This window comes from Oreochromis niloticus, unplaced genomic scaffold (genome assembly GCF_001858045.2).
Source record: "Oreochromis niloticus isolate F11D_XX unplaced genomic scaffold, O_niloticus_UMD_NMBU tig00000809_pilon, whole genome shotgun sequence".
NCBI classification, from domain to species: Eukaryota; Metazoa; Chordata; class Actinopteri; order Cichliformes; family Cichlidae; genus Oreochromis; species Oreochromis niloticus.
In genome coordinates, this window is record NW_020327255.1 from 112,296 (window position 1) to 124,648 (window position 12,353).

At 40.0% G+C, this 12,353-nt stretch overlaps 1 protein-coding gene and 1 long non-coding RNA gene across 3 annotated transcripts; both read right to left on the reverse strand.

Moving 5' to 3' along the window:
- Nucleotides 1–519: 519 nt before the first annotated feature.
- On the reverse strand, nucleotides 520–3,786 carry LOC109200404 (uncharacterized). Of its 2 annotated transcripts, XM_019355961.2 has the most exons (4): nucleotides 2,678–3,786; nucleotides 986–1,132; nucleotides 766–869; nucleotides 520–666 (listed from the first exon to the last, which is right to left on the reverse strand). In XM_019355961.2, exons 1-2 carry the CDS (start codon nucleotides 3,653–3,655, stop codon nucleotides 1,097–1,099), a joined length of 1,014 nt encoding a protein of 337 aa, XP_019211506.1. In that variant the 5' UTR covers nucleotides 3,656–3,786; the 3' UTR covers nucleotides 520–666; nucleotides 766–869; nucleotides 986–1,096. The 2 variants fall into 2 exon arrangements, with proteins under 2 accessions (XP_019211506.1, XP_019211505.1); XM_019355960.2 differs by lacking the exons at nucleotides 520–666; nucleotides 766–869; nucleotides 986–1,132 and adding an exon at nucleotides 2,383–2,485.
- Nucleotides 3,787–10,036: 6,250 nt separating this feature from the next.
- Nucleotides 10,037–11,878, reverse strand: LOC109200406 (uncharacterized). The gene is made up of 3 exons (XR_002060574.2): nucleotides 11,834–11,878; nucleotides 10,875–10,903; nucleotides 10,037–10,478 (listed from the first exon to the last, which is right to left on the reverse strand). It is a non-coding gene; the product is annotated as an uncharacterized LOC109200406 (long non-coding RNA).
- Nucleotides 11,879–12,353: the final 475 nt, after the last annotated feature.

Consider the following 12,353-nt stretch of genomic DNA (forward strand, 5'->3'; position numbering starts at 1 on the left):
TTTATGACTAATTATTATACACAAGGCTTTATCTATCTGAACTCTAAGGACACAAATATGAAAAAACCTATACTTACCAGCCGATACCCTACACTACACTCTAGGTGTGCCATGTGACCTGAAACTTTGGCACAAACTCATCATAATCATTCTGTTAACACTGTTTTTTAACACTGTTTGTGTTGCTGTTCAGCAGTTTAAAATGTTTTAGATTGGATTACATGGAATGAATTTGAGTTCTCTTGGGGGTTTTTGGGTGTGTTTTGTTCTTAGCAGATTTTTTTTTACATACTGTAGAATTATACCACATTTCTGGTCATATGACACCCGGAGTGCCCACTTAAAACAATCCTCACAGTTAATTCAACATTAAAACAAATTTAAAATATGTTAAATAAATAAATAAATAAATAAAAGGTTTGCTCTGTGTTGAAATATTAAATAAGCATACACTGTACAGAGCTCTAACAATGAAAACAATTCTTTAGCCTGTTGATCAGAGAGAGGCAGTCATTAAAACCTGTAATCAAAGAGCACAACGTTTCTGTGAAACTATAAAGTCCCATATGATCCTCATCATGTCCAGTGACTTCAGAGTGGATCCTCCCTGTCATCCGGCCAGTGTTTGATGTGTGGCAAGCAGCACAGAAGCAGGATAGCTGAGGACTTTAAACGAAGAGCAGAAAACAGGAACATATGTAGTTGTAAATGTAAATACCGGTGATACTTGTCAAAGGGAATCAAATAATGAAAATGTTAACTTACACACTCATTTAAGGAGGATCTTGACACTGCACAGAGGAGGCAAAGTCAGTCTGACAATGATGGTGATCTGCAGGGATGTTTTCCTGCAGCAACATTCCTGCCAACTGGCCATATGATCCAGAGTAGCTGGTTTGTAATCAACAGAAAGGTGTATATGTTAGGTAGTGTGCACTTAGAGCTGGTCCTAAGAAACAAACACATCTTGTAATAAACTGAATACCTTTAGTAGTGCTGCTGCAAATATAAAGCCCTTCTATCATGTGAGGTTTCAAAGAAGGTGTTTTGTAGGCTCAGTCACAGAAACTGTGCAGTCTGTTCAGTCCTGAGTGTCTCAGCTCTGAAGGGGATGGATCACAGAGGGAAACACCTGAGTACAGACATTAAAATACACTCAACATAACACTCCTAAGGTCAGGTGAAAACACAATTTAAACACTTTACAAAGAATTAATACATGTTTTCATGAAAATAATGTCATTAACCCTTTTTGTTGTGAGTAAATCTCACCGACTGCTTGTGGGACAAGCTAGAAGGAGGACTTATCACAGAATCTCTCCTGTGCTCCAGATGTGAAGTCTCACGCTCTGATCGTACGACGAAGATGGTGATGATGAAGCCTCTCTGATCTGTGGCATTACAGTTTCTGGCTGCTATGTGCTTCACATTGTTGGATTTTACATGTGAAGCTTGGAGAAGACACAGGAGGACTGTGTCTCTCTTAACAAAAAACAAAGAAAAAAGAAACCTAACAACCTCCCACCGTAACCCCCCACTCAACTCCCACCTACCCACTCCACTCAACTCCCCAGCCTCACGCCATCCAATGTCTATACAAATGTAGGGTATCAGCTGGTAACAGAAAGCAAGTGTAACATATGTAGTGCATATGTAAAACTGCTGAAACATTTCTGGCCAGAAATGTGCACTTATCAGCCAGTGCATTTATCAACCCAGACCCAGACCCACCCTGATAAATGCACTGGCTGAAACATGATAAAAGCTCATAAAAATGTATGTTTCAACTAAAGATTTGTCCAAAAATATAATATATAATCATATACTTTTGAAAAAGTTTAAAGATTATAACAAACCAAAATCAATAACATTTTTGTAAATATTATTTCAAAATAGAGGCACAAATAAACTGGCTTAACTGTCATTATTGCTGTAATTAGATTTTTATTTTTATTTTTATTTTATTTTTAAAAGCAACCTTTAGTCTGTGTTGTTCTCTCAGAAACAATGAAGAATCTGTTGAACATTTATGTGTTGTGTGGGCAATCCTCTGGTCCACCCTCCCTCCCTCCCAGCCACAGTGAGACTGGGGCAGCCTGGCAGGATGTTGAAGCCTGGCTGCAGAGAGGATATGCCTACACTGTTCGTTTTAAACTGGTATATTTGATTTTTCTGACATTCATAGATTTCTGATTTTTAGACTTTCTGTAATACATAAAATTGTCATCTTTTACTGATATCATTACTTAATTCATTTAATTGTATTTTATCTAAACAATTCAAACATTATACTGCAATGCAGGGCATTTTTTCTTAAGTCAACTTTTCAATATCGCTCTACTTTCTTAAGTCATTCAAAAATATAGAAATTACTTACTGTAGTCAAAGATCTAGATCATGAATCATCACAGGACAATACACAGTATACAGGGTCATGGTAACTATGGTAGGTCTTCATGACTCCAGAATGGAGACATCGCTCTGGCTGAGAAATGAAAATAAGGTCAAGCAGTGTGTTCTTCTCTGTGGTAGGGGCAGTGATGACCTGTGCGTATCCCCTAGACTCAAACAGCTCCATGATTGGTTTGTTTGCACTGGATAAAACATTCTCATTAAAATCACCACACACTATGATGGGATGACAGTCCATGATCTCTAATGAGTCTAATAGGCTTACCAGGTTTTTCAGGAATGGCCTCAGAGTGTAGTCTGGAGGTCTGTACACAACTGCAATCAGAGCACTGACTGGTGCTTCAACCTTTAAAGCCAGAAATTCAAGGTCAGTTACATTATGGATGTACTGTTTTTCATGCACTTGAATGTCACTTTTCACATAAACAGCAACTCCACCACCACTTCTGTTTGCCATCTGGGGAAAGTTTGTGTAGGACAGGTGTCTGTTGCGTTTGAACAAATTGTAATTTTCCAAGTGGAGACTCTCTGCGACAAAAGAGCCCCGCAGGTGTGTTTCTGTTAGGCACAAAACATCTGCTAGACACAATTCATGGTGACTCTTGATGTCATTAATGTGAGCTGGCAGTCCCTCTGTATTATGATGAACAATGGTGAAAACGTCTGACCTGCTCAGTGTTTGTCTCACGTGTAGAAGAGGCATCATGTCATCAAGGTTGGCTTGTCTCATGTTCTCAAGTGCTGCAGGGATTTCTGGGTTGGTGAATATTTTTTTCTCCTCCATATCAAGAAGATACAGTCCACTGAGAGACGTCACTCTACTGACAGCTACGTAGGCCATGCCGGGCTCAAAAATGCTCTTAAGAGAGACAACAGCTGATGTGGTTGTCATACCCTGTACCTTATGTATTGTACATGCAAAGGCCAGCTTCACTGGGAACTGTCTTCGTACCACTCCTTTCTGCTTCAGATTCTCCTCTGCTCTCTCAATGTACACCATGTCGTCTGCTGGTGTTCGGTTATTCTTTCCAGATGTCTCATTATCCATTTTAAGTCCAAGCTTGATGATGTGTTGGTCATTTTCAGAGTAAACTACTCTAAGTAGTATTCCAAAAGCTCCATTAACCAAACCATTTTGTATGTCAATGTTTCTGGTGAGCATGACACGAGCTCCTTCTGCAACTTTCAGTGTGTCTGGTAACTCGTTTTTACCTCCTTTCAATGGTCTGTCTTGAAGTGCCATTCTGCCAGTTCTAGGATCCTTTCTATAATCATCTGCATGGATGTCAATGATATGAGTATGGAGCAGAGCCAGTGTTGCAGAGTTGTGCGCATCCACTTCTTTATTAGTTGCAAAAATGTGCAACGCATCAGTCGGACAATCGGCTGGTTCAGTTATGGCCTGTGACAACAAATCTCTATCTGCTTCGCAAAGCACATCCAACTTTCCTTTCACACGGATTCTGTTCAGCATCTCAGCAAAGACAACATCATCTTTCTGACGCATAATCTCAGTCAGAGTGATCATCTGAAAATGCTCCCGCCACAGGTCGATCTCGGACGGGTCGTGCACACAGAGAGGTTTAGACTGTCGCACTGGGGGTAGCTGATAGAAGTCTCCAACAGCAATGACTGACATGCCTCCAAAGGGTCTCCGAGTCCCTTTGATCTGTTTGAGTCTTGCATCTACATATGCAAAGAGATGTCTTGACACCATAGACACTTCGTCAATGATGATTATTTCAGCATTCAAAAGTTCTGATCTGACTTCATCCAGCTGATTGCCAAGTCCCTGAATGGGAGGTTTTAAGCTTTTAGGCAGCTTGAGAAGAGAATGCAGTGTTGTTCCAGATATGTTAAATGCTGCAGTCCCGGTGAAAGCAGTTAACAGGACAGTGGGTTTTGATATGTCAAGGTCGTCTGCATATCTGGGCACTTTGCTCAGTATCTTAGATGCTTCTGAGTAGATGCATTTGATAAGATGTGATTTTCCTGTTCCAGCACCACCATTAATATAAAAGAAAAACTGCTCTGGATTTAGAGCACAGACTCTTTTAATGCACCAGTCTCTAACTGCATAAAATATGCAGGCTTGCTTCTTATTCAGATTCTGAAACATCTGACGTAACAAAGTGGGATCAATAGCAGGGGGTTCCCTGATGGCTCTGACTTCTGTTGAAGCATCAGCCTGACGACTGTAGTCGGGCACATCTTCCTGTTCATTTTCATTGTCTTGCTCTCTTTCTTGTTCAACAAGTGGCAACCTTACAAGATCTGATTCAGGTGCCAGATTACACCATTCGTCAGTCACACCTCTGTTCTGCTCATATTCCTCAACAGCGGTCTCGATCTCCTCACTGTTTTTCTCATATTTCTCTCTGTTTCTTTTGACAATGTGTTGCACGTACTCAAGATGGTCAGTACCTGGTAGCTGTACACAGCCAGCACCATAGAAAGCCTGATAGGTTGGCAAAGATGGTGTTTTCAGTTCATGGTCTGAACGATGAGGAAGGTACAGTTTAAGCAGTCTTCCGTAATATTGCTCTGGATGTTTTTCTTGTGAGCATCGGTGAAATCTGATGATAGCAGGCTTATCATTTTTACGCCGTTGCACAAATCCCATCTCATTGAGAAGGGGCAAAACATCTTTACCTTTTGTCTGTTGGCCATAGACAATCCTGCAAGTAGCAGCAAAGTCTGCCATGCACATCTCCTCATACTCTGGTGTTTCAGGTCTGGCTTTGTATTTGTCATTCAAAGATGTCATCCAAACATTGGAAGACTCAGGTGTTGTGTTGTCCAGAACTGACAGGGGACGACTCATTTTCACAGGATTATCATCAGTTGGAATGAATATTACAGCACGTGAACATTGCTTCATGTGAAGACCACATGCACGAGCAACACACTCCTGTGCACTGATCTCTCGCTTCTTTGAATATGCTTGCATGACGGCTCTCATTTCATCACACTCATTTACACTGTCCTTATGGGAGTTCTCAATGACAGTTTTCAGGTACTCAGATAGCCCGCCCTCTTTTTTTGATATATATTTCATTAAATAATTTGCAGCGCCAAAAGCATCTAGAACAAAACTTATGTCGATATTACTGTTCCAGGCTTCAAGCAGATGTGGATTATAGCCGTTTATCCAAGAGTCTTTTGGATCACGCTTTAGTATGATCGTACTCCTCGTGTTCATTTTATTCAGGTATCTCTCATATTCTGCATGCGTCAACTTGCATCTTGCCAAGAGCTGCTCTAAACTCATGGAAGCAGTTTCAGGTTCATTCAGTAGCTGGTTCAGTGGTCTGAGCTTGTTCTTTGCTGTTTCTACCTCCAGTTCATCATCCTCACTTGGTCTTGTGATCATTGTCTCATTGCAGGGTGGTTTGGGAAAACCAAAACGGCACCCGGAGCTTAAACTCCTAAAGCACGTCTTTGTGTGGTTCTTACTGTGTTTTTGCACTTCTGTAACTTTCTTGTAAAGTTCAGGTTGTTTATGTGGATCAGGCAGCGGAGCTGTGATGTATTTGTTTATAAAATCAATAACAGTTTGCTCATTATCCTCCTCAAACACAGGAGCACCTTCTACCCACAGGAGACAGTGTATGTGTGGGCTTCCTCTGTGCTGAAACTCAACTCTGTAAAAGTAGTCAAGAACTTTGCCAAGTGGCTCTGCAGGAGATAAGAGTAAATCTCTGAATAATGCTTCAACTCTCTTGTCAAACATGCGCATTGTTGTGACAGGATTGCTTCTCAGGATGTCACACTTTGCTGACCAGTCGAGTCCTTCAAAATTGACTTGTTCACCTTGCTGCCTTGTTATTGCCTCAATCACTTCAGGCCAGCGCATTTCAGCAGCTGAGAATGTGCAAAAGAACGTGGGAGTTCCCAACTGTCTGATCATGGCAAAAAGATCTCTTGTGGTTTTCTCCCAATAGGCTGGGGTTCCTCTCAGAGGCTGCATGAATCTCACTGCATCTTTATTTCTCACCAGTTTCTCCACCTCATGTTTATCTTGTAACATGCCTGAGGTTATTTTTCTCCCATCTCTGGTCAAAGGCTTTGCCTTCCTTAACTGGATTGTCATGCTGGAAGTAGCCAAATGTATTTCAGTCACAAACTGTGCAAAGAACAAATAGTTTGTGTCTTTGGCAAAACGATCATCAATGCAGAAAAGCCTTGATTTGAAATACCCACTGGGGGATACTTTGATCAGCCTTTTTTCATCAAGTGTGTTTTGGCCTGTAGGAAACTGCACAGGGAAGGCCATGGCCTCCAGTTTAGGTGTTTTGAAAAAACTTATTGGATTGTTTCTCTCTGCAGGAGCAACAGAGTAGATTCCTTCACTGAAACATAATATCTCCTCAGCCACATCAGGGGGCTGCAAACAGGACTCGAGTGCAAAACCACCATTAGTCAGTCCATCTGCTTGCTCTGAATCATCTCTCATCTGTTCACGTGATTGTTCACCATCACAGGGTAACATGTCAATATCCTGTTCATTTTTATTTTGTGCTTCACTCAGTGCATTTTTCTCACAGCTGTCAATTTCCATTAAATCAGCCTCATCGTAATCGTCCTCATTCATGTTTTCATCATCATCATCATCCTCATCTTCATCAGGAAGAGTTGGATCACATAGCTCAGCATCATCTCTGATGCTCACATCCTTATACTGTGGATGAATCTGCTTGAGTTTATGCAGTGCATGCACAAGTTTAGACCAGCTTACAGTCTGAAACAGCTGATGACCTTTGTAAGACAAGCGTCTCTTCAGTTTTACTCTCATCACCTGAGAATTAATTCTCAATCGAGGTAGTGCTTCAACAGTTTCCTGTACCTCTGATGGGACACAGACCACATTTCCTCTAATTGCTCTCTGTCTGCCTTTGGGAAGAGGAATAATCTTGGCAAATGGTATGCACTTGGCTATGAGATGTCTCTCCAGTATGTTGAGATCAGACAGTTCAGGTGGAATATCAGCAAGCTCCAGTTTATTGGCAACAGCAAGTGCTGGCATGGATCCATTTTTAAGATGATCGTGGCAGGTGTGACAAATCCACTCTCTCTTTCTCTCATCAGGCACATTGCACTGCTCATTTCTGCAGTTTTCATCACAAACATGAACAAACATGTTGCAACCACATGTGGGTTTTTGCCATACTTTGACCTTGTGCAGGGTCGCACTTGGTTTGGAAATGAAGCCTTGAAACAGACAGTACATGGGTATGATGGTCCAACTTTGATTTGTGATTTGAACACAGATATGGCCTCATTGATCACACTGTTGTCACTCTCTTGGGTTTGTCTGTTCACCCATCTGTATTTCCTTTTTATTTTCATGGCAGATCTCATGTTGTGCATAATCCTGAATGCAAGATTACTTTGATACCTGTCTCGCATTAGTTGTTTCATCAGTTGTTTGTGTCTTGCTCTGAATGCGTTGTCATGTGCATAACGCTGAGTCACTCGAGATCTCTGTCTCTCTCTGAATTCTGGGCTCTCTTGATACCTTTTAGTGATATAGCTTTTTTTCTCCTCTCTGAAATCAGTATTCTCATAGTAACGTCTTTTAATATATTGTTTTTGTTTCTGTCTAACTTTAGCATTCTCACAGTAACGTCTTTTAACATACTGTTGTTGTTTCTTTCTGAATTCTGCATTCTCACAGTAACGTCTTTTAACATACTGTTGTTGTTTCTGTCTGAATTCTGCATTCTCACAGTAACGTCTTTTAACATACTGTTGTTGTTTCTGTCTGAATTCTGCATTCTCACAGTAACGTCTTTTAACATACTGTTGTTGTTTCTGTCTGAATTCTCCATTCTCACAGTAACGTTTTTTAACATACTGTTGTTGTTTTTGTCTAACTTCAGGATTGTTTTTATATGCCTCGCTTGTGCAAGATTTTTTCTTTTCTTTGTAATCTTTATTTGAAGCATATTTTTGTCGTTCTTTCCTTTTTTGGTTTTCTTTTCTCTGATTTCTGGGTTTCTCTGATGCCATTAATCTTCTTTTCATTTTGTGCCTTTGTTGTTTATTAACTTTTTTCAGTTTTTGTAAAACTATATCAGAAAGATCACAGGCAGCAACATTTGTTATTGCAGCATTTGATTGACATGAAAAAGCATCATTCGATGGAAAGAAATTTAATTCACTCCATAGTTCTTCAGTTGGTATATTAGGAGGTTCATTCTGATCTTCATATGATGTGAACTGAGTCATGTGGACTTGTTTTTGTTTCACCAGTGGTGCACAAATGGACATTTGACAAAAGATGTTCTCAGTCAGATCAATGGTTGTGTTTCTCCTTGGAGTAGAGGGGTTTGCTTCATCAACAGTTGTATCAGAGTGAGTAGGTGCCACAGCAGTGGCAGCTTTTGGTCTGCAGACTGTGTCTGTGATAGTATCACTCAGGTTGACTGTGCTCATACTGTAGAACTGCACAGGCTTCAGCTCATAGTTACAAGAAGGTGATATCTCCATCATTTCATAAGAATCTTGGAGCCTCTTAATCATGTCACTGAGGAGTGTGAAGTTCAGCATCACAGCTGTACCACGATTACGTGACTGTAGTGGTAGAGGAAAACCACTGGCTGTTCTGGAGTGTGGGTCAAAGAACCCATATTTGCCTGATGTGGATCTGAACACTGCGATACACAATCCACTCATAATCAGTAACGCATACTGCACATCTGACAACAGGCAGCTCAGTCCTGCTTCTAAGCTGAGAAAGGTATCTACTGCTTCCTCTGGAGGTTCTTCAAATGTCCCATACCGGGAAGGCTGTGTCATGTCGACATGATACATAGACCTGCGAGCATCAACTTTGTCTGGCAGCTCATCGGTTGCCAAATGAATACTCTTGGGGAATCTTTTCTTGGCCTCTTTGTACATCACATCACCTTTATCCAAGACCAGATTAAGGTCAGCTGTAGTCATGTTTTCATTCTCATGAAGGAAAGCAAGAAATGTGAGTGAGTTACATGTGCACTGCTTGTTTCTGGAGTCTCCATATTTGGGATGTGCCTGGCTGTGAGATGCACAGACATGTGTTACAGAGGGCTGGTTTTCAAGGTTCACTCTTTCTGCATGAGATGGTCCTCCCACATCACTGTGATGGCCTCTTTTCAAAAAATCAGCATAACCCACCTGTGGGGCACTTGACACCTCATGTTGTTCATTAAATTCATGCTGCAGTCCACTCTTTACAGCATCAGCATAAGATACCTGTTGTACATGTGCAGGAACATGTTGACCTGCCTGTTTGACACTGTCAGCATTGGTCTTTGTAGACACACTGTCTTCTGCAGAGCTCTGAGGAAAATCACACTCAGCCTGTTCACATATTGGTACACTGTGAATCTCATGGAACTTCTTCCAGCGTTGTTTTGCAGCTTTTGACTTTTTCTGCTTCCTTGGCATTTTCACACACCTGCAAGTGTTTCTTAGTCTTCAGAAAATATATTCACAAGATAAGAGTGGCACACACCAGGAGATGTTGTCTTTGTTTATATATTTCAGTTTTTATTTGTCTGAGACAGTTGTCTTTCATTTGACAGTTTGTTCTTCAGTCGAGAGAATAATATGCACTCTCTTTATTGGCTTGGCACAACTTAGCAGCAAGCCCAGAATGAAAAACAGGTAGAGAGAAAATCTAGAAGAGAGAACAGGCAGAGCAGGAGAGACACGGCTGGGAAATCACAATCAAACCGTGAATTAGAGTTTTCTTTGTTTGTTCAGTTTGTTCTCAGGTAGAGGCAATATATGCACTCTTTATTGCTTCAATGGCTTGGCATTTTTCAGCAGCAAGCCAAGAGTGAAAAACAGGTAGAGAGAAAATTTAGAAGAGAGAACAGGCAGAGCAGGAGAGACACGGCTTTGAAATCAAACCGCAATAAGATTCTTGGTTTGGCAAAATTTCTCACAAACCACAGGGTGAAATACAGATGGAAAGAAGGCAGAGACAACAGGTGGAGCAGTACAGAGGATAGAGGGGTTGGGGGGTTGGGATGTGAGAGAGAAGACTGGAGATCTGGTCCTTGTTCTTCTTCTGCACACTGTGAACAAAAAACAAGAAAAAAATAATAATTTTATTAAAATTATATCACATGGTAATTGTATGAACTAATTGTGACTACTGAAAAAGGACAAAACAAATATTCAAGCTAAACTGTTATTGGCTGCCATGTGCAAAAAGTTGCATAATTTGGCACTTTTTAAAAGAATAAATATTTAATTAAATTCAACAATAATATTTTTAAACACAAATGTGACTACAAAAATGTACGAAAAAAATATTTTAGCCCAATTGTTAAGCTGCACTTATGTGTATTTATTATAAAATTGTGTTTCAAAGGTCTAGCACAAAGTTTGAACCCATCACTTTATAGCTTATATTAGTCAGATTATTTTTTTATTTTGGTCTACTTCTCTTACAGTATGTGCACACCTACCAGGCAAAGCACAGATGTGAGTCAAGTTCCTGAAAGTGTAAGACGAGAAATAATATGTTAGTTGTCTGTACAGTGTTATCAGACTAACAGAAATACAAAACCCACACGACATGATACACTGAACTTATAGTCAGCAGGGTAATTATAGAGTAATATACCAGCTGATACAGCAGCCATTTTATAATTCAAACTAATTAACTGAAGTATTTCCACTTATGTAAGGCTACTGTTAGACTGTTACTAGTCTTAGCATTGCTGCTAGCGCTAGCATTCCTGCTAACGTTAGCACTTCAGTTAGTGTTAGCATTGCTGCTAGCGCTAACACTCTTACTGTTAAAACTGAGCCACAATGGCAATAATAAAGCTCATTTGTTACTTTTGTCTCACTGACCGCCAATAAATATCACAGGAATATCACAGTAATATTCTTTTTGTCAGTTAACAACTGCTAAGGCTAGTGGTAGCACTATAGCTAGCGTTAGCATTGTTGCTAGCATTAGCATTGAAGCTAGCGTTAGCACGGCTGCTAACAGCAAAAGTCATAAAGTACTCTTACTGTTAAAACTAAGCCACAATGGCAATAATAAAGCTCATTTGTTGCTTTTGTCTCACTGACCGCCAAGAAATATGACAGGACTATCACAGGAATATTCTTTTTGTCAGTTAACAACTGCTAACGCTAGTGTTAGCACTATAGCTAACGTTAGGATTGTTGCTAGCGTTAGCATCATTGCTAGCATTAGCATTGAAGCTAGCCTTAGCACTGCTGCTAACAGCAAAACGTCATAAACAAAAATAAATGAGAGTGAAGGTTATTCTTTATTTTCTTTCTTTCTTCTTTGAACTCTTTTAAGCTCTGTTGGACTTGATATGATATGTGAGTTAAACATGTGATGTCAAACATGTATTTTTAACATCATAAAAATAAAACAGTGCAGTACTGAGTGTACTGTACTTACCACAGCAGAGAGCAAAGCGGAATGACGACAGTTGGTTCAGTGATGGGTTGAAAACAGATGAGGCGTTCAGGTGGTACTTGGAAATTTGACCATCAATTTGAACAGCAATAATGAGTATATACATGTCTGTGTGTTAGTCTCTGTGTGTGAGAGACATAGAGAGATAGAGGGAAAAAATACACTAGACTAGTGTATTGGTACTTTTTGTATAAGCGAATGAGTGACATACAGAAAAAATATGGCAAATGGCATTACATAAGCAAATAAAAAGTATTTCATCTTGAACTGTTTTGTGGGTTTTATTTTAAGACGACTTTAAGTTTGTTAGTGGGGAGATAAACTATACAGACTATAAACAGAGACATTAAATGAGATTAGATTAGTTAAACATTAGTTAAAATGTGGGAAAATCAACTACAGACAGGTAGATGCTGTAAGCTTTAATTATCCAGTCAGAAAGGATGATTTTAAAGTCATCAACTGACTCCAACTGCCCAGATCTGAAAAACCTGTGTGCCAA

Excerpts from the sequence above, each read along its gene's own strand:
- LOC109200404 (XM_019355960.2), bottom strand. The coding sequence starts at position 3,655 with ATGGCACTTCAAGACAGACCATTGAAAGGAGGTAAAAACGAGTTACCA. Across the intron at positions 2,486-2,677 it reads GGCCATTCCTGAAAAACCTG|CCAGAGCGATGTCTCCATTC; the intron begins GTAAGCCTATTA and ends TTCATTTCTCAG.